Below are 23,422 nucleotides of genomic sequence, written 5' to 3'. Positions count from 1 at the left end.
AAGAGCTGAGCTGAATAGAAAATCTGACTTTCAAATAGAGGACCCTAGAGAAGCATAAAAAGGTAAGCAGGAAAAAGTAATCATAAGGGATATTAAAAGGTTAAACTGTTTATATTCCTACATGGGAATATGATACTTGTAACTCATAAGAACTTTTTCATTATTAGGGCTACTGGATGGAATATATTTAGACAGAAGGCACAGGTGTGAGTTGAATATGAAGGGAGGTTATCTTTAAAAAATTAAAATTAAGATGTGAGAAAGGAATGCACTGGGAGAAAGGGAAAGGGAGAGGTGAAATGGAGTAATGAATCTCATAAAAGAAACAACAAAAAACATACAGTGGAGGGGAAGATGGAGGAGGTGCTGGGGAGTGAGTGAATCTTACTCTCATCAAAATTGGCTCAAAGAGGAAATAGCATACGAACTCAATTGGGTATAGCAATCTATCTTACCCTGCAGGAAAGTAAGAAGGGGAGGGGTATGAAAGAAGGGAGGGCAGATTGGAGGAGGGGGCAGCCAGAAGCAAAACAATTTTGAGGAGGGACAGGGTGAAAGAAGATAGAAATAGAGTAAATGTCATGGGGAGGGAATAGGATGGAGGGAAATACACAGCAATAGTTAACTCTGAAAAAAAAATTGAAGTGTTTGTCTGACAGGCCTCATTTCTCAAATACATAGGGAATGGAGTGACATTTGTTAAAATAAGGGCCATTCCCCAACTGATAGATGATTAAAAGATGAAGTTTTCAGTTGAAATAATAAAAACTACCTATAGCCATATGAAAAAAATACTCTATCTCCAACATTCTGTGGAACAATTTGGAACTATGGCCAAAGGGCTATAAAACCACAAATACTCTTTGACCTTATAATACCACTACTAGGTTGGTATCCAAAAAGATGTAAAAAACAAAAAGTTGAATTCAAAATTGGGGAGATGCACACCAATTGGGGAACAGCTGAACAAATTGTGGGATGAGATTATGATGGAGCACTATTGTACTATAAGAAATGATGAGCAGGATGCTATCAGAAAACTTGTAAAGACTTACATGAGCTGAAACAAAGTGAAATGTACTGTATACAAATTAACAGCAATATTGTAAGATTATCAACTGTGAACGTCTTAGCTATTTTCAGCAATACAATCATCCTAGACAACTCTGAAGAAGTAATGAAAAATGCAATCCATCTCCAGAGAAAGAACTGATGGTGTCTGAATATAAATTGAAGCATAATTTTTTTAGTTCCTTTTTCTTAAGTTTTTTATCTCTGTTTTCTTTCACAACCTAATGGGGAAATGTTTTGCATGACTACACATGTATTGAATTGCTTGCATTCTTAAGGGGGTGGGGAGGAAGAGAGGAAGAGAATTCAGGAACACAAAGTTTTGAAAATTAACATTAAAATATATTTTTACATGTAATTTAGGGGGAAAATTCTAAATAAAAAAAGTAAAAAAAATTAAACCATTTATTCATCACATATCAATAATTAGCAGTGACATAATTGTCTCATCTTCAAAAGAGAAACCATAAATGGAAGCTAGGACATGAAAGGATGTCTGTTCTAACTGTCTAGGATTATCTCTTCTTACAAAGTTTTGATAGGTTGAGTTAGTTTTATATAGGAGGGAAAAATAAAGAATAAATTAAAAACATCACCAAACACCCAGTGATTCTGAAGTAGACCTGAAACACAGTTTGCTACTGGAATATCCAAATGCTACAAGAGGTTTTTAGACAATAAACCCAAATTATCAACATTCCTTTTTCCATCATCATCACCACCACTACCACTTACTTTGCTGGGCTATTGTGAAGAAAATTCTTTGTTAGGTACAAGGTACTATATAAATGTTATCTATTACTGTTACTGCAAGAATCAACATCATGGGTTTTTTGTAAAGAAATCTCTCTAGGAGCGGCTAGGTGGCACAGTGGATAAAGCACCAGCCCTGGATTCAGGAGTACCTGAGTTCAAATCCGGCCTCAGACACTTGACACTTTCTAGCTGTGTGACCTTGGGCAAGTCACTTATTAACCCCCATTGCCCCATAAAAAAAATAAAAATAAATAAATCTCTCTTTATATATATATATATATATATATATATATATATATATATATATATATATAGAGAGAGAGAGAGAGAGAGAGAGAGAGAGAGAGAGAGAGAGAGAGAGAGGTTTGTTTTTGATTTTTATTTTTGTGGGGCAATGGGGCTTAAGTGACTTGCCCAGGGTCACACAGCTAGTAAGTGTCAAGTGTCTGAGGCCGGATTTGAACTCAGGTACTCCTGAATCCAGGGCCAGTGCTTTATGCACTGTGCCACCTAGCTGCCCCCTTATTTTTTTTAAAGATGAACAGGATGCTATCAGAAAAACCCAGAAAGACCTACATGAGCTGATGCAACATGAAATATATTGTATACAAAATAACAGCACTACTGTAAGATCTTCTGTGAATGACTTGGTTATTTTCAGCAATGAAATGATCCAAGACAACTTTGAAGGTTCTATGAAAAATGCAGTTCATCTACAGAGAGAGAATTGATGGTGTCTGAATAGATTGAAGCATATTTTTTGTTTGTTTGTTAGTTACTTTATCTGAAGTTTTGTTTTTGTCTGTTTTCTTTCACAACCTGGCTAATGTGGAAATGTTTTGAATGACTACTCATGCATAGCTTATATTGAATTGTTTCAGTTCTTGGCAGGAGGGAGGAAGAGAATTTGGAACACAAAGTTTAAAAAAAAAATGATGCCAAAATTTGTATTTACATGTAATTTGGGAAAATAAAACTTAATGGGGAAAAAATAATTATACATGTGAAATCATACAAAACAGATTTCCATATTAGCCATATTGCAAAAAAAAAAATACATGCAAAAAAAGGCAAGAGAAAATGTTTCAGTCTATACCAAGAGTTCATCAGTTGTCTTTGTGGTGGTAGAGAGCATTTTCATTATGGTTTCTTTGGATCATTATATTTATCAGATCAGATAAATCTTTCACAGTTGGTCATTTATGCAATATTGCAGTTACTGTATGCAATCGTCTAGTGGTTCTGCTCAATTCACTTTGTATCAGCACTTATAAGCCTTCCCAGGGTTTTTTTGTTTGTTTTTGTTTTTTCTGAAGCCAACCTGCTCATTTCTTTTAACACAACAATATTTTATTACAATGATATAGCACAACTGGTCCAGCTTTTCCCAAATTGATGGGCATCCCCTACATTTCTGGCTCTGTTACCACAAAAAGAGCCACTATAAATGTTTTTGAACATACACGTCTTTTTCCTCTCTTCTCTTTGGGATACTAACCTGGTAGAAGTATTGCTGAGTCAAATGGTATGCACAGTTATAATCGATCTTTGGGCATAGTTTTGAATTGTTCTCAGGAATGGTTGAACAAGTTTACAAGTCCAACAAGAGTTACTAGTGTGCCAATTTTCCACATTCTCTTCCAGTATTTGGCATTTCTGTCATATTAGCCAATCTGAGAGTTATAAGGTAGTACCTCAGAGTGTTTTTAATTTGCATTTCTCTAATCAATAGTGCTTTAGAGCTTAGCTTCTTAAACTATGGGTCATGACCCCATATTGGGTTGAGTAAGTGAAGATGGGGGTCACTGCAGCTTTTGTTCTGAACACACAACATATGAATTTTGCACTGTGCATGTTGCTACAGGGTCATGTAAAAATTTCTTGGGTGAAAAGGGGTCACAAGTGGAAACAGTTTAAGAAGCTCTGCTTGAGATTTTTTTCCCATGTGACTATTGATCAGATTTCTCCTGAAAACTGCCTTTTTGTGTCCATTGCCCAGTTATCAATTGGAGAATCTTATTTTTTACAAATGTGGCTCAGTTTCCTATGTAATTGAGAAATGAAGCTTTTATCAGAGAAAGTTGGTGTAATTTTTTTCTCGAATTTCCTACTTTCCTTCTAATGTTGGCTGCATTAATTTCGTTTGTGCAAAATTTTAAAAAATCATGCAATCAAATCTATTCATTTTACTTTATCTTATGTTTAGTCAAATTTCCTTTATTCATACTTTGGCCAAGTAATTGCTTTCATGCTTCAGTAATTTGCTTATATCACCTTTTATGCCTAAATCATGCAATCATTTAGACCGTATCTTGATATACAGTGTGAGATGTTGGTATTTGACTAGTTTCTGTCGAACTACATTCCTATTTTCCCCACAATTTTATTTTCACATGGCTGGTTCTTGACCCAAAAGTTTGGATCTTTTGGTTTCAAGGACTAGATTATTATGGTCATTTATTACTCTGCATTATGTACCTACTCTATTCCACTGATCTACCCCTCTGTTTCTTAGTATCAGGTTATTTAGATAAATACCACTTTGTAATACAGGTTGACATCTAGGACTCATAGGCTACCTTCCTTCACATTATTCTTATTTCTCCAAGTATCTGTAAAACACTCAAAGGAACATGGAAACAATAACTGATTGATTAGCACGTGGCCAGTTTTAGATGAGATATACAGGTTGCTTGAGGTGTTGATGCAAGAAGTTTTCTCACATTTGTACCTTTGGATCTGACTGAGTTTGGTTAAGAATCTCGAAGAAGCAGGGAGAGGTAGTCCAATTTTCTAGCCACACAGGGCTAAGTTTGAACAATGCACTAATGGTTATCTCCCAATTCCCACAAGTGATTTTTTTTTTGTAACAGAAAGAAATGGGATTAGATCCATAATTGAAAAGAAACTAAACTAGCCCCAGAATTGAGCCACAAGATGAGATCATTGTTGTTGACTTAGTTTCCACAATTAACAACTTTGCTGTCCTCAGTTTCCTGGTACATTGATTGAACAAATCCCACCTGTCCATACAATCTTTGTGATATATTGCTATAACCTCCTTTCTAGTATCTTATTTAAATATTTGTATTTTTTTAATTAGGGAAATTGGCCTATAGTTTTCTTTCTCTGTTTTTGATCCCATTGGTTTAGGTATCAAGACTATATTTGTGCCACAAAAGGAATTCGTTAGGATTCCTTATTTGTATTTTTTTCAAATAGTTTATATAATATTAAAATTAATTGTTAAATATTTGGTAGGATTTACTTGTATTTTGATCTTTGGGATTTTTTTTTCTTAGAAAGTTCATTGATGGCTTTTTTATTTTTCTAACAGGGTTTCTAAAGCATTCTGTTTCTTCTTCTGTTAATCTGGACATATTTTTGTTTATATTCATCCATTTCCAATTAGATCATTGGATTTGTTAGGATATAATTGGACAAAAGAGCTCTTAATAAGCGCCTTAATTTCATCTTCATTGCTGGTACTTTTTTTTTCATTTTTGATAATGGCCATTTGGTTTTCTTTATTTTTTAAATCAAATTAGCAAGCTTTTTATCCTTTTCCAGACAAAATCAGATCCTAGTCTTATTTCTTAGTTCATTGTTTTTACTTCCAATATTATCCATCTCTCCTTTGATTTTTCAGGATTGCCATTTTGATTTTTATTTGGGAATTTAAATTTTCTTCTAGTTTTTTACTTGCACCCCCAATTCATTGATACGTTATTCCTCTTTTTTTTATTGATGTAAGTATTTGGAGATATATATTTTCCCATAAGTGTTGCTTTGGCTACATCCTACAAATTTTGGTATGTTGTCTCAATGTTGGTATTACTTTCAATTAAATTATTTATTGTTTCTCTGATTTGTTCTTTGACTCATTCCTTAGGATTACATTATTTAGTTTCTAAATATTTATTTTATGCTTCCCTAGCCTTTTACTAAATGTTATTTTTATTGCATTGTGTTCAGTTTTTGTGAAGGATGCTATGTACACCTGAAAAACAGGAATACCCCCTTCTCTCCTCATTCAATTTTTTTTCCTGACGTCTCATCTAACTTTTCTAAAATTCCATTCATCTTCTCAATGTTTTTTCTTATTTATGATTAGTTTTATCTAGTTCTAACAGGGGAAAGTATAGTTTACAATTTCATCTTATAATTCATTTAACTTTTCCTGTAAGAATTTGGATGCTTTATCATTTACTTCAAACTCTTGAAAGCCTTGCCCATGTGGTATTATTACTGTCTCTGTTTCTGGCCCTATGCTATAACTTAGGTTAGTATTTATCTTATTTCATTGTTTATGGTGCCTTTTAGCAAAATGTAATTTCCTTTATTAGCTCTTTTCATTAGGTCTAATTTTGTTTTAGCAGATCATGATTGCTACCCCTGTCTTTTTTACTTACAACTACAACAAAAATAGATTTTGCTCCCACCCCTTATTTTAACTCAGTATGTATACTATCTTTATCTGTTACAAGTTTTTTTTTTCTTTTCTCCCAAATTTTTGATCAATAAATATGTCTTAAGTACCTGTAATGTGTCAGGTACTGTAATAAGTGCTTTGGATACAAATAAACATAAGCAATAGCCCCTGCTCTCAAAGAGCGCACAGGATAAACAAGTAATAAACAAATAATATTTGTTGAAAATAATTGACATTTGTTTTGCATGGCTTCACATGTATAATTGATATCAAATTGCTGGTCTTCTTAAGGAGGTCAGAATGGCAGTAGGGAGAGAGAGAATTTGGAGCTCAAAAATTTTTTGAATGTTTTTACATGTAATTAGTAATATTTAATGAAATTATATATATGCATATATATTATATATTTACAGAACATAATTGACAGAGGGAGGGCACTGAAATTAAAGATTACCAGGAGGAAAGGGATGTTGTACAAAGTAGGATTTTACCTGGGTCTTGAAGGAGAAGCCAAGGAGGCAGAAACCAAAAGAAAGGGCATTCTATGAATGGGAAGCAGCTAATACGATTGCATGGAGTTGGAGGATGGCATTTCTTATTGGGGGAATAACAAGCAGGGTGCTGTGATTGAATGGAAGAATGTGTGCAATTGGCAGCTGGAGGGAGTGAGGCAAGGTGTAAGATGATTGGAAAGGTGTTGTGAGGGAGAAGATTATAAAGACAGGTTTAAATTCCAAACAAAGGATTTTATATTTAATTCTGTAGGTAACTGGGAGCTACTGAAATTAATTGAGTAGGGGGTATGACATGGTCAGACCTCTAATTTAGGAAGTTCCTTCAAGCAACCAAATGGACAATGGACTCGTTGGGAGATACTTGCCCAACTAGAAGGCTAAAGCAATAATCTAGGCATGAGGAAATGAGAGGCTGCATCTAAATGGTGGCAATATCTGAAGAAAGAAAGTGATGTTTGCGAGATCTGTTACATAGGTAAAAATCAGTAAGACATGATAATAGATTAGGCAATGGGAATGAGAAGCCATAGGGTTTTCTTGGCAAAGATACTGGAGTGGTTTGCCATTTCCTTCTCTAGTGGATCCTTTTGTCAGGCAATAAGAGGCTGTGACTTGCCTAGGGTCACACAGCTAGGAGGTATCTGAGACTAGATATAAACTTAGGTCTTCCTGGTTCCAGACCCAGTGCTCTATCTACTGAACCAGCAACTGTGTAATTAAGAAATGTTAGGTTTTTTTTTTTTTAAAAAGAAAAGGAAAAGGGGGAAGCAAAGAAAAGAAGTCCTTCATCCTTTTTTTTGACGCACTGAAGTTCAAACATACATCATACAAGGTTTGGGTTTTGGTTTTTTTGGCCAAATAACCCCAAATAAAAAACTTTTATATCCTCAATATCTGGGGTCTTGAATGTTGATCCATGACTTGGGGTTAGAATAATTTGGTATGTGTTTATTTCCCACCAACTAAAGTAATTCTTTTTTTCATTCTTGTGCCACTAAATTAGATTGCCCCCAACACAATTTCTCTTATGTAATCCTTCATGGTGTGTGACTTGGATATCTAAAGCCCTCATCTGGGATTTCTATCTTAATGTCAGTTATAAATAATAAAGCTATAATTCCATCCATCTCAGGGGTCATAAACTGCAAGAGGAAGATGAAATTGTATTTGAAACATTCCTTAAAATACACAGATAAAAAGTCCTTTTTTCCCCCCAATTGAGCCAGAGAACCTTATTATGATTAGTTATGCCCAGATAAATCCAGGCTGTTGCTATTACAGCTATGTAATTCTCCATAATTGACACTTGTGCCCTCATATAAATTTATGTCCTTCAACAATAGGTCACTTAATTTAATATAAATTGAAACACAATTTGTGCTAGCAAGAGAATTGAATTCAATTCTACAAATATTCATCTAGCACCTACTAAGTATAAAGTACTAGTTTAGGCAATGAATGAGATAGAGAGATAATTACAGGAATAAGAATGATTATTATGATTATGATTATTTTGAAACTTTTATTATCTTTTTTTTTTTGCAACACCTACATTTCCCAGTACATCTTTTCACTCCAAGAGAGCCACCACTTATAAAAGAAAAAAAATTAGGAGAAAAAATTCAGTAAATGTAACCAAATCTGAAAAAAGCTGGCCTTATATGTATAATGTTTACCAATCTTAAAACTTCACACCTCTTACTTGAGCTAGCTCAGTAACACCTATATGTTCTCATACTGGCAAGGGTGTGTTTCTACCAAAGGACCACCACTCATTTACACACAGTTCCTCTCAGGATCTTAGAGGTCTCTGCTCAGCATATTAGCTTTTTTTTTTTTTTTTTTTTTTTTTTTTAGTGAGGCAATTGGGGTTAAGTGATTTGCCCAGGGTCACACAGCCGGTAAGTGTTAAGTTTCTGAGGCTGGATTTGAACTCAGGTACTCCTGACTCCAGGGCCGGTGCTCTATCCACTGTGCCACCTAGCTGCCCCCAGCATATTAGCTTTTGAGCCCAAGGTGATGCATTTCCATCTACACAATCCAGGTACATGAAATGATCAGATTTCTAGATCTTAAAACATAATGACTTACTGTGTAATGTCTTGGTGATAAGTCAAAAGAAATAATACTAACATCAGAGCTCCTCAAATCAGGGACAAATCACAATCCATACACAAACCTAGTGCTCACTATCCCAATAATAAACTCAGTTGTTCTGGTAGCAAATATATTCTTTTTTGTTTTGTTTTTGGGGTTTTTTTGTGAGGCAATTGGGGTTAAGTGACTTGCCCAGGGTCACACAGCTAGTAAGTGTTAAGTGTCTGAGGTCGGATTTGAACTCAGGTCCTCCTGAATCCAGGGCTGGTGCTCTATCCACTGTGCCACCTAGCTGCCCCTTCTTTTTTTTTTTTAATGGGGCAATGAGGGTTAAGTGACTTGCCCAGGGTCATACAGCTAGTAGTAAGTGTCAAGTGTCTGGGGCAGGATTTGAACTCAGGTCCTCGTGAATCCAGGACCAGTTCTTTATCCACTGCACCACCTAGCTGCCCCTCAAATACATAAATTCTTGTAGAAACCTGATAGGAAAGCACATGAGGGAGGACAACATTTGTGTACAGTGTAGCTCACAGATCTTGATGGTAAAATTTGATGTTACTGGTCTATTCAGGAACAGACGTGGGACTCTGAGTCATATCAGGACTAACTGCATGTTTGTTGATCTTCACCACCCTGCAGCTAGTTGTTGTTGTTATTGTTGTTAATGTAAGTCATGTCTGACTCTTGGTGACCCCATTTACAAGTTTTTTGTTTTGTTTTGTTTTTTTGGAAAAGATAATGAAGTGCTTTGCCATTTCCTTCTCTAGCTCAGTTTACAGATGTGGAAACTGAGTCAAACAGAGTTAAGTGAGTTGTGCAGGATCACACAGCTAATAACTGTCTGAGGCCAAATTTGAACTTCCTGACTGTCACATTCTATACAGTCTACCACCTAGCTGCTCCTTCTCCAGCTAGACAAATCCTTTCATCTTCTATTCTTAAACCAGCATCACATTTTCAGTCTCTTTCCACTTACAATCATTCTTTGGGAAAAAAGCCTTGGAAAAGAATTAGATGATTGAATTGGCTAGCAGTTCTCTATAGGCCAGAGCACTGAAAAGTTTATCAGGCTGGACTCACTGGGCATTGCAGGCCAGCCCAGCCAGCTGTTCACTCACTAGGATTCAGCACCATTCGATCAAAATGGAACTCCTCTGCAGCTGCCTCACTTCCACCCTCTTAATAGCTGTGGCTGCCTCTCTGAGCCAGGCAAAGGAGCCTAACTACTTCATTCATTAAGATTCTCTTTCATCCATTTAGACTCTAGAACCTCTTCCTCTATAACAAAGAAACTCTAAGACCTATCTCTCCGCACCACCTTCCCCCATCCCCTGTCTGCATTTCCCTCACAATCTAGAAAAAAATGGTCTGCAAAGAGAAACAGGTGCTTCTGAAGAGCTTCACTTCTAATAAGCTTTATGTGGCTCTAAAGACAATGGATGCCATTCTGTAGCCAATCAGGAACAAGTAGTCAGTCTTCTTGTGAGCTGCTCTTATCTTCATATAGCACTGGCAAAGCTATTTTCAACAACACCACCTTCAGTCTTCGTCTCCTGCCCACTCTTGACCACCCCAGCCCCAGCTTCTGCCTTAATTGTATCTCTCAGTGACTTAAAATCTTGCTTCATGGTACTCAGTAGTACTCAACTTTCATATGGGAGGCACAACATCACCAGATTTCCCTTATGAAATCATTGGTCCTCATTTAATCATCCTTCAGACTTAAAAAACATTTTTTAATAATTTTATAACATTTTGTTTCAATGATTTTGTTGTTGTTTCCATTTACACTTGTTATCATTACATACATGTTTTCTTTGTTCGGCTTTCTTTTGGTTAGGGCTAATACCCTTGTGATTTTGCTTGCTTCAACTCTTAGCACAGTGATTGGCATATTGAATGGACTTAAATGTTTATTGATTGATTCACTATGCATCAATTGATTAGAAGTCTTCCCATGTTTCTGTGAATTCCTCAAATTCTCCCTTTCTTATTATGCATCAATATCTCATTACATTTATCTAACTGAATTTGTTCAACTATTCTCTAACCAATTCTCCCTTCTTCCCTTGTCTCCCTCCCTCCTTTCCTTTCCTTTCCTTTCCTTTTTCTTCCTTCCTTCCTTCCTTCCTTCCTTCCTTCCTTCCTTCCTTCCTTCCTTCCTTCCTTCCTTCCTTCCTTCCTTCCTTCCTTCCTTCCTTCCTTCCTTCCTTCCTTCCTTCCTTCCTTTTTCCCTTCCTTCCTCCCTTCCTTCCACGTCCTTTCCTTCCTTCCTCCTTCCTTCCCTCCTTCCATCTTTCCTTTCCTCCCTCCCTCCCTTCCCTCTTCTCCCTTCCCTTCATTTGATGGTCATTGCTCTCATTGTAGAATACCACCTCTAGTTCTAATGCATCTTGGCACACTGATAGCTGACTGGTACATTATGACTAGATCTTGTGCGTCACTAACATTGATGATATTTGCATATGAGAGAAAAGAAAACCTCTAACTATGTTCTCTTTTGTTTCCTACCAATAGTTGTTGCTGGAGCATTTGGAGTGCCTTGTTTCAAGACATGAGCGGTCACTAAGAATGACCGTGGTGAAAAGGCAAGCCCAGTCCCCATCAGGTGTTTCCAGTGAGGTCGAGGTTCTCAAAGCCCTGAAGTCTCTGTTTGAGCACCACAAGGCATTGGATGAAAAGGTACAGTATGGAAAGAACCTCCTAAGTCACCTTAGCTGTGCTTCTCTCGTTCATGGCATTCCTACTTTAATCCAGTGAAGCACATGTCTTCCTGAAGTAAGTTATTCAAAGAGATTCCCTAAACAGGCATGAAAACATTCAAATTTTTACCAAGGTCTTTGATATCCCAGTAGAACATTATCATGAACTTTCATCAGTCTGTTATTTGTAGCCCAACAGAGTTTGTCATACATAATGGGAATTTGTAATTTAATAATGCTGGCCCAGATACCCTATTTTATGTCCCCCCCCCTTCTTCCTCTTTTTCTTTAAAAAAATTCTTTATTATAAGGGATGACTCTCTGGGAGGTAAGAGGGATAGAATATGTGGGGAGACCTCAATCATGAAAAACAAAAGCTATCACTGAAAATCTGTTTTAAAAACAAAAGGAAACTAAGCAGTTTCTTCCTTCCCATATGGATAACCTTGCCTAAAGGTTGCATTTCTTAGCTCACCAATTCTGTAAGGCCTAGACTACATTATGTAGAAGTCACTCCATGTAACAGAGTGATATCAGTAGAAAAAATGTGCTTTAAGGCATTTTTTAAAAGTAGCTTTAAGCTCTTTCATTGCTGTTGCTGAAATAAATTCTAGTGACATATATAAGCCAGTCTGAGTGTAATACCCCTTGGAGATTATTAAGGTTTATGGTCTGATTTCAATTTTGTAGAATGTAAAAGATTGGACTAAAAAAAATAAGTACTCTGTACTCTTTGGTGTTTTATAAGCTCAGGACTTTTTTGACATTTCATTGTGAAGTAAGTGACAGGTCATGAACACTGAATTCCAAACCAGTGATTATGCAGCAATTTTCTTCATTTTGTACCAATGCAGATATGTTCGCTCATTATTAATACATGCATTTCTTCTCAGTCCTCAGCTATCTATCTCTCATTCTTCCAGAAAGGGCTAATGTACAAATATGCATGAAGATAACCATAATTTGCCTTCTAGATTTTTGAGAAATAAATTATATCTTGTTTTTCACTTAAGCTATCAAAGTCAACAATTAATTCATTAATATTTTTCATATACCAGAATTGGATTTGTATATATAGCGGGCCCTACTAGCATAATTGCCAATGTGGCAAAATTAGGCAGTAATATTTAAATCTCCTGTCATTTCTTAGTACTTTGTTAAATTCTCACTTTTCTAAAATTGCAGTAAGGTCTTGTAAATTTTTAAAACTTGTTTTCTAAATGTGATGGGCTATCAGTTTTAAGTTCAGAAATAGCTCTGATTTTGGACTCTTGGTAGGAAAAGGCAATAAATACAAATTTTCATGAGACATAGGAGACAGAAGGCCAGTTCTGAGTTCAAGCCACAGTTCTTACACATAGTAACTATATGAATGTGGACAAATCACTCAACTTCTAAATGTGTCAAGTAATTCTGTAGGATGATAAATGATAGGCAAGTTGTTGAGCTGAGTGAAAGGCCTCACTACATCGGATGTTTATCATATCACAGAAATCACAGATTTCCACGAAAACAAATTAACAATTAAAAAAATAAACAAACTTTAATTATGGTATCTCTTCCTGAATTAAAGAAGGATTACCTGGAAGCACAATCTTGCTGACCATATATGTATGTGTGCATGTATGCCCAGAAAGACTCTGTGTGTAGCTGTTTACACATACATGTATATATGCACACACATGAATCTACACACATATATAGATAGATGTATATATTTTATATTATGAAAGTAAGAATTATCAACACATAAAAACATTTGAATGTACACAACAACTCCCATAAGGAGTACAATGGATAAAAGAAAACGGCTTAGATCGCTAAAGAAACATTTGTCAAGTATTTGCTATGTGCCAGGAACTATGCTAATAATTGGAGATAGAAACACAAGTAAATAATACAGTTCCTGCCCTCCAGGAGCTTATATTCTAACAGAAAAAAACAAATACATACACACATATACACATAGATAAGCGTCAGTGTCTCTAGTTGATGGTGGGTGTGGGTAGGGAAGAAGGGTAACACAGGGCAGGGAGCTGCATGGAATGGGGGAGGTAGATGATGTGGAGCCAAAGTAGAACAGAGATTGAGTTGAAGTGAAGACTTAAAAGACTGTATAACTCTGAGAAAAGTAGCCACTCATGACTTGAGAAGGCTGAAGATGAATCACACATTCCACCTCTTGGTAGAGATGTGATACAGAAGTAGGGAATAAGGCAAACATTTTTGACATGGACAGTGTCTTGATTTATTTTTCCTTACTCTGCATTATAGAGTTTGTACAAGGGATGGCTTCTCTTTGCAAGGGGAGTGAAGTAGCAATAGATACACCTAAAAAAAAAAAACTAAACTAAAAAAAAGTTGGTACATAGTAATTTTCATCAATACCTCTTCCTTGGATTCCAGGAGAAATCTGACTCCATGTTTTTCTTAATAATCCTATTAATTCTAGAAATCTGACAAGGTGATATTTTATTTTATAGAGATGGTGGAAAGAAAATAGATGATATAACCTAATCATAAATTGAGATGGAATGGTTATTTGGTCTAATGATGAGATGATGATTCATTCCTTCTAAGAGCTGATTTTAGTTTTTCTAACACTGAGGGAATGATTTAATGTTGACAAAAGCAGAATCCCTTAATGATATATAATTTTAAAAATATCCTTAAGGTGAAAATATTAAATATACAGTATATAGAGGTAATACTAAAATAAGAGGTTAAAAATTAAATGCTGTTTTGTGGGTATCTTAAATAATTTATTCATGTGAAAAAGCCACTCGTAACTTCCTCAAAAACAAAACTATTTTAGTCAGCTGATCATTTTTAAGGCCATGTCCCAATTGATAGAATATTCTTTCTTCTTCTGTAGTACCCACGATTATCTTTCTTCCTTTCCTGTCTTCTCTTTCTCATTCTCTCATACACCTTTCTTCTCCAATGAATCAAATGATCTCTGATTTCATAAGAATATTGGTAAAGAGGATTCAGATAAAAGTTGAACTCAGTGTCTTCAGTGGTTCCATTCATCTCTACCAGTCCTGACACTCTTCATCATCTAAAGTACAAAATCAACTTTACTGGCTAATGATCCAGTTTAGTCACAGAAGCCACTTCCCACAATAAATGCATAATCCACACATTTCAAGGTATTTCACTCTCAGACTCACTAATCTACTACCCCCTCCCCAAACCCAATAAAGAATTAATGGAGCATATTTTCTTTACACTATGTATTTTTCTGTTTGTTTTGTTTTTGCCTTTCTTTGTAAACCTTGTGTTTAATGAAGTGCCTAGCTAGCACACAGTAGGTACTTAATAAATGCTTGTTGACTTGACAGTGTGAAGGAAACTAGTTATCATAGTTTAGAGAGAGTAGGAGAATAGTGTGTAGATGTCTTAAGCATTCCCTTCTTTCCCCAGTAAAACATTTTATATTAGTCAAGCTCCCAGAATACAATTAAATACTAGACAAATTTTTATGCATGTAATATGCCTCACTATCCATAGCTGACAAATGAGAGAGTTAGATTAGATGGCTTCTAAGGTCTCTTCCAGCTCTGTATCTATGATAGTTTGCTACCATGTCATCTTCTCTACAAACATCCTACTCTCATTCTTTTTTTTTTTTTTTTGGGCGGGCCAATGGGGGTTAAGTGACTTGCCCAGGGTCACACAACTAGTAAGTGTCAAGTGTCTGAGGCTGGACTTGAACTCAGGTCCTCCTGAATCCAGGGCCAGTACTTAATCCACTGCACCACCTAGCTGCCCCCCCCTACTCTCATTCTTTTTTGTTGGTATGGAAAGTACCTTGACTTCTCAGTGGATGTGTCATTGGATTACAAACTGGCAGATTCTACAAACCTGGGCACAGCAATGATCTATGTGTTCAGGAAGAGCTCAGCTAAGTGTGGGGAATCTCATCTTTACCAAAAGGTCAGGCACCATGGAATCACATTTGTGCATGTAGAAATTCATTAAAAAAAAAAAAAAGAAACTCGAAGGACTAAAAAAAATCATTCAGCAAGTATTTAACAAGTGCCTACTTTGTGCCAGGTACTTTAATAGACACTAGGAATACGAATATTAGAAATGGTGTCTGCCTTTGTGGAACATATAAGGAATGAAGGCAATGCATTCAGAATTGGGAAATGGAGTACTTATAGTGATGAACTAATAAATCTTTGAAGTAATATTCCATATGTTCAAAATCATAGAATTTTAAAGTTCAATGGAATGAGTGAATGAATGAAAAAATATTCATAGTATTAAGCATTTACTGGATACCAAGCACTATGCTAAGTGTTTTGGATAGAAATATAAATATGCAGAAAGTTCCTGCCCCACCCCAGGAGCTAATAATTGGAAAAAAACCATGCATGGTGGGGTGGTAGTCAGAGAGATTGTTATTTTGGTTTGGAAATTTTCAGGGATGAGGAATGGAGACATAGGGGAGTAGGTTATCCTGTAATTTCCAGTAGTAATAATAATATTGATCAGATTATAATTTTGAAACCAAAAGAGAGAGTTTAAGGTGGGTGGTTAGTGAGATGGTGGATTGTTAACTGAATCATAACAGAGGCCACCTTCTTATAATGGACTACATGAAGCATTCACCATTGGGTGGTATTGAGGGGGTGAATTTTGAAGATAGAAAACACTTAATCTTTATCCAGGGCATGGTCTCTGGTTCAAGAATACAGTGTCAAGGCAGCCAATGAAACTATAAAAGAGAGTAAAATGAAGCATGGCCAAGCCTGCTTTGAAATTGTGACCAAATGAGTCACTTCTGTATAATCTATCCTTTGGAATATGGAGTATGCTTCTGGTCATTTCTTTTAAAGAGAGATACAATAAAATTACAGTTACTAATGAACTTCCATATAAGAAAAGACAAGAAAATAGAGTTTTCAGTAAAAAAAAGTTGAGAATTTTATGATTTAGAGGAGGTGGTGGAGAATTTATTAATGTGGAAATCATTTTCATTGGTGTAGATCAGCAAGTTTTCTAAAACTCAGAGTGAGGAAACTCCCTGGACCAATGTAATTCAGCTACACATAATGAACTTAGAATATTAAAGAAATGTTTCATTACAATTAGGAAAATCATGAAAGGAATGGGAAAAGTTCACTCTGAGAATTCACTTTTCATATTATCTTTGCTGACTCAAGAGAATATCCCAGATTCTAGTCTTCTAGAAGCCTAGAATAAGAATAGAGTAAAATACAATTTTTCCATCTGGAAAGACAAGAATTGAGAAGAGGTATGATTTGGTGGGGAGGGACAAGGCAGGGTCTGAACCTATTAATTTCATCTATCTTAGAAAACTTCCCGTGTTCTAGTATTGTAGAACGCTACAGGGAACCCTATCATGAGTCATCATGAGAATTAAAATAGATATTATTTTCCACTTGGGTAATAAAGAGATGGAATTCCTCAGAGTCTGAAAATACAAAGAGATTCTAAAGGGGTTAATCTGAAGCTACAAATGACAGAAGTATAACATTCTAATATTGTAAAGGATGGTCCTGGAACTGCTACAGTATGATATTTCTTACATTAAAATCCATTATACAATCTCTTAGAAAACAACCCCCCACACCTTTTTTAATCTTGCCTTATATACAGAAGGTACATAATAAATCCTTCTTGGGTTGGGAGGGATTCATCTATGCAACAGTGTGTGTGTGTGTGGGGGGAAGTATATTCATTCTTCTAAGGAGAATGGAGGAGAAAAATAAACTATGAATCCTGGGAGTCAAAAATTGATGCTATTCAGGTGGGGTGGAACTAGCTGGTACTAAGTCATCAAATTCGGTGTTTTCCAGTTGCAGGTTAGGTATTAGAATGTTTGTATAGACCACAAGTTTACTATTATCCACTTTTAATTTTTCAGGCATCCAGAACTATGTTATGTCCTGCCTGTGAACTTTTAGAATTCTTTGTGCAGCCTAAGACAACAGAGCTGGGATGTTGACAATTTTGGTATCTGGGATTTATTTACAAACTCATGCATTAGGACGACCTGGCAGACATTCCTTCCTGAATATCAGCCCTTAACAGTTGAGGTAGCAATATTGGTAGGATAAAATTTAAGGGCAAGAGGGAATTATTTTTCTCAGAAAATTTTAAAAAATGAGTTAAGGGGTCACTAACCAATAACCTTGATTAAAGAGTAGATTATACCAATCTGAAATTGTGCAATATTAAACTTCCGAATTACCAACTTAGCTTCTGCTAATGCAGAAATTATGAAAATTCCAAGAAATACTTATCTAAATCTGACATTTATACTATGTTTTAAACTACTTAAGATTAGAGATGATAGCTTTTTTCATTCTGGTATTCTCCACAATGATCTCTCTATAAGGGAGAGAGTGAATATACCAGTACAGACCTCAACTTCCCAGCCAAGATAATAATGATATTCATATCCCAGAAATTGTTAAATACTACAAATTAGTGCTTGATGGACTGCTTTTGTTGATTTTCACAATAATAAAAAATATTTTAATAATAAATTAATAATTTCAAAATAATGGTGATAAATACAGTAATATTCCTGAATAAATTCCCAGAGTGTAGTGACTTGGCTGGCATAGACAGTGTTTTACAGATATTTATAGAATTAAAGTAGAAGGGCTTTGCTAAGGAAAAAAAAAAACACGAATGCAAATAAGATTTTTATGGGAGATGTCTGCCCTCCCTAAACAAAACAAAACAAAACAAAAATTTCAAGCACTTGAGGGTACAAGTGCTTTTACCGTACAAATGGCTGGTATGCTAAATATAAATCATTTCAGCTATTCATTAAAGCAGATTCCTTAAGTCTGTTTAAGTACTTGAAAGTATTAAAACTACATTTTAAAAAATCTTTAAAATATTATAATTCCAAATGTTTCTTCCCAAAATTTATCTGTATGTGGTTTGCATTTTTATTTTTTTGGCAGGGGGAGGGGATGTTTGTTTCTTTGCAGATATTTATAGTTACTACTATATATCTTGTATCAGATCCTATGAGGCAACATAGTATAGTGGAAATAACTCTATGTTCAGAGTCAAAAAAGCTTGGTTCTTAATAAGCTCTGGCCATTTTTAGCCATGTGAACAAAGGGAGAACACGATATTTCTGAGCGTCCTTTTCTTATTTGTAATATAAGGAAGGGGGAGATAATAGTTTTTCTTCTGACTTTACAGGCATATTATGAGGATCAAATTAGAAAATGTTGCTCAAAGTGCTGTGAAGTCTATAGTATTATGTAAATGTAAAGAATGATGAAAGAAGGAAAGATTAAGAACTGAACTACACATCAGATCTTTCCAACTTGATTATCATTCCCCTCACTCTTCCATTGCCTCACACATCTTTATAATGCCTCATAAACTCCAGTGGAAAGCCTAAGTCAAGTAGCAAAGCTCAACACAAGAATTCATGCTCACTCAAAGACAAAGATCTCAAAGGAAGAAAGGGATGCAATTAGTATGTTTATAAAACTATGGATGAATTCCCTTCTGTGGATTTAGATAGATACATAAAAGAATACATACTAATATAGTCTATTATTCTTTGTGGCAATCTAGGGCTATTTCAGTGCAACTATTTCACAATGAAGTTGGGCTAGATTTCACTTCAACTTCCCAAGCACTTTCTATATGAGTTCTGAAGGTGTCATACTTGCCTTTAACAATAGCTCAAAAGCACTTAGAGGCAGCTCTGTGATGGTGGTGTTTTGTTGTTGTTTGATAGATGACATGTTAGAAAGTGTGTGAAAAGTAACTCTTGAACATTTAGCAAATGTTTCTTGTCTCCTGAGTAGATCTACCTATATCTTCATTTTGCTCTTTAGCCCTGAAGTTTAGTGTCAAAATGGATTTTGAACTTTTGCTCTTGAACTAGGTCTCCAATAGAACTGGAACATTATAATACTTTTGAAGGATACTTCTTCCACCACAGTTGTTTTTGCTTTACATATCTCTACATGTTCTGCATGAAGTCTACATGAAGAAGAAAGAAGAAGAAAAAAGAAGAATGTGGTACTTGTTGTAGAAGGTTAGCTGAGTTGTGTTGGGAGGAACACAAAATGTGGCTTCAGAATTTAGATTCGTATCGTAAATCTTACACTCCCTGGTTGTGTGACTCTGGGGGAAGTCTGCTCCTCTGTCTAAAGCCTTAGTTTTCTCTTCTGTGAAATGGAGATGTTAATATACATATTACCCACCTAAAAGGATAGTTGAGGAAAGAATTGTGTTAGGAAAATGTTTTTTAAAACTATAGCACAATCGTTATTCATTATTATTAGTATTGCTCTCGTACCCATCATTATTTAGGAAGCATTTATTTTACTCTTCTGAAATGGACAGATATTAGATCAGTGTTAAGTTTATAATATTGATTGACATGATGAATTAGCCAGAAGGTTCTGTAAGAAGTACATGTATTAAGGATAATTTATTTGAATATGAATAAAATACTCATATCTGAATGTTTCAGTTTGTAGCATTGATACAGACATTCATGGTGTTGATTCAACATAAGGTTGGAAATGACCTTCCTCTTTGTCTTGTTGAAGAACAACCTTTATCATAATTTATGTTTAATGTGGCAGCAATTAAGGAATAGGCCTTCCCATTTTATTGGATTATTATTCCATTTTTATCTTATCACATAGTCAGATAGGTTTTCCTCAGAGGCTCTCTGCTCAGAGAATATAATGTGCTTAGCTTCTAACAATTAGAGAATAATTGGGAGAATTTATGAGGGTGTCATTGTAGAAAGAATAATGCAAAAACTCAGTCATTTCAAATATATAAGCATATACCAAAAAGTAGATTTATATATACAAAGATGTTCATTTATTCCCTAAGTTTTGAGTAAAACTAGAAATTATAAAATTCATGAGAGTAACACTGCATCTATCTTCATTTTTGATATATCCAAAGAGTTCCATTTTTAACTTGGGTAAGATATGTGTATCAACCTACATAATATATAGACAATGGGAATATTTCAACTTGAGTGTTTTGTTATTACGTTTGCACTAAATTAATTGAATCAATTTAATTTCCACTAGTAATATTGGCAGTCATAAACATTAAGATGACTAATTTTCATATGCCCTTTACATGTAAATGACATTCTCTATACATCCCAAGTAGTAGCTCAGTGGCTCACTAGCCATGAGAACTTTTTATCCCTCTTTAAAAAAAGAAAAAAAAACAACAACAAAAAACCTCTGCTCAGTATTTGGCCTTCCTTTTAAAACACATTCATTAATTGGAGGTCATGAGACTTGTTGATTTGAAAAGAACCTTAACAATCATCTAGCCAAATCCTCTGTCTCATATATATACACACATACACACACGTACATACATACATGTATGTATGTATATGTGTGCATATATGTGTGTATACATACACACACATACACACACACACACACACACACACATATATATATATATATATATATATATATATATATATATATATATATATATATATATATATATATATATATATTGGTGGGGGACAGAATTTAGGAGGGAAGTTATTTTGTCATTTTGTTTGGTTTTGTTTGTTTTTGGTGTGTATGTGCTCCAGCACACAAGTTTTAACAGATGCTCATCCAACACCTTCCTAAATACTTCCAAGGAAAGCTGGGTGGCATAGTGGATAGAGTACTGGCCCTGAAGTCAGGAGGACATGAGTTCAAATCAGGCCTCAGACACTTGACACTATCTTTTTGACCCCGTGCAAGTCACTTAACCCTGATTCCCTCAAACATGGGGGCCATCTCCAGTCTTCCTAATGTATATCTTGCCACTACACCCAGATTACTCTGGAAGAAAGAGTGAGGCTGGTGACTTTGTAGAGCCTTGCTTCACTGAAATCCAATTCACTGCAAGTCATGACATTACCTCCCAATGTTCTGGTTATCTTCCAGAACAAAGGACCAATAACAACAACAACAAATACCTCTAAGGACAAAAAAACTTAGTATCTCAATAAGAAGTCATTTGATTAAGGGGCAGTTCTAGTGGCTAGAAGGTCTTTCTTAGTTTGACTTTAAAACCTTCCTCTATAATTTCTACCCATTGATTCTTATTTTGTTCTCTAGCTCATCACAGAAAAAAAAAGTTTTCTGCCTTTCACAAGAGGTTCATTAAAATATTTGAATATAAATATCCTATCCAAATATTCCCTTTAATTTCTTCTTTTCACCAGTTCCTTCAGTCCATTCTCATGCAACATGGTTTGTAAGACTATTCATGATCCCATGATCCACTTGCCCTACTATGGTAATGCTGCTATCTTATAGTATCACAGAATTAGGGAAGCAAAGAATGTAATCGCTGGAAGGAATCTCGGGGATCTTGTAGGTGAACCCCATTATTTTATTAAGGAGGTTTCAGAGCTTTAAGAGACTTTACTTGGGGGCAGCTAGATGGCACAGTGGATAAAGCACTGGCCTTGGATTCAGGAGGACCTGAGTTCAAATCCAGCCTCAGATACTTAACACTTACTAGCTGTGTGACCCTGGGCAAGTCACTTAACCCTTATTGCCAAGGAGAAGGAGAAGGAGAAGGAGAAGGAGAAGGAGAAGGAGAAGGAGAAGGAGAAGGAGAAGGAGAAGGAGAAGAAGACTATTTCCACTTGCAGTTTAAAATTAGATTATGTTGGTCATTAGATTATATGAGACATGGTATAGCCCATGTTAAATTTTCCATCTTCCAAGGCCCATGTCCTTTACAAATGGCCTGCTTTTTAGTCAGGTCTCCAACATCCTGCATTTGAGTAATTTATTTTTAGTCTGTGAAGAACTGTACATTTAGCCCAACTAAATTTTTGTCGCAGTTATATTCATGTTTCCAACTTGTCAAAAACTTTTCAAGCTTGATTCTGTCATGAGCATATAATTAGCCAGTCCTCCAAGCTTTCTGTCTGATTTCATAAGCATGCCTTCATTGTCTTCTAGTCCTTCCTGTGGCTTATCACTAACTTATAATTAACAATTGTAATTAACAAGCATACAACCTACATTTCTCCATCTATCTACAGGTATGCCATAAGATATACTGCCAAGTGCCAATCTGTCTTGAACGTTATTGATATTTTTGTGAATTAATATCCATTACTCTGCAAATACTTTGCCACCAAAAATCCTGAAAATTATCTGCTTCTTAATGATTTTAGAACAAAGGGCTGGATTTGGAATTAGGTTATCTGGATTCAAAACTCAGCTTTGACTCTAGTATTGGTGTGATCACTGGGCAAGTTGTCTTATCCTATTTGGAACTTATCCTCCTTTGGACTCAATTGGTTCATCTGTAAAATGAGAGAGTTAAAGTAGCTGGCTACTAAGGGTCCCTTCCATCCCTAAATCAATCACCCTTTGATCTGTGGAACCATGTGGTCATCATGATGAGGAATTATTATCCTTCAATAGTTCTGGAAAAGAAGTCTACATTACATAACCATTCTGTTTTGGGTTTTGTTTTTCGTTTTTTTTGTTTTTTTGCTTTTTTGAGGCAATTGGGGTTAAGTGACTTGCCCAGGGTCACACAACTATTAACTGTCAAGTGTCTAAGGCCAGATTTGAACTTAGGTCCTCCTAACTCCAGGGCTGGTGCTCTATCCACTGCACCACCTAGTTGCCCTTTACATAACCATTCTGAATTAGATTCTGGGTGGATGGAAATTTACAGTATTTGCTAAATGAAGTGTCAACACACCTTTAAATGCCACTTTCTCCCAAGTCAGCATTTATTTTTCATTTCTATGACTGAGTATAATTTTATTTTAAGAAAGATGGGATTTTGTTCAAATAAAAATCAGTTACTAT

The 23,422-nt window shown here is 35.5% G+C and overlaps 1 protein-coding gene across 35 annotated transcripts in view; it reads left to right on the top strand.

The window, feature by feature from the left end:
* Nucleotides 1-23,422, top strand: part of PPFIA2 (PTPRF interacting protein alpha 2) — a 677,893-nt gene that overhangs the window by 440,411 nt on the left and 214,060 nt on the right. For all 35 annotated transcript variants that reach the window (XM_043966213.1, XM_043966209.1, XM_043966212.1 and 32 more), the window contains one exon: nucleotides 11,389-11,553. In XM_043966213.1, the coding sequence (XP_043822148.1) occupies nucleotides 11,389-11,553 (165 nt within the window). The remainder of the gene's footprint in view (nucleotides 1-11,388; nucleotides 11,554-23,422) is intronic.

Source organism: Dromiciops gliroides, chromosome 5 (genome assembly GCF_019393635.1).
Source record: "Dromiciops gliroides isolate mDroGli1 chromosome 5, mDroGli1.pri, whole genome shotgun sequence".
Classification (NCBI taxonomy): Eukaryota; Metazoa; Chordata; class Mammalia; order Microbiotheria; family Microbiotheriidae; genus Dromiciops; species Dromiciops gliroides.
The sequence above is the reverse complement of the archived record's forward strand: the minus strand, read 5'-3'. Positions and strand labels throughout refer to the sequence as shown.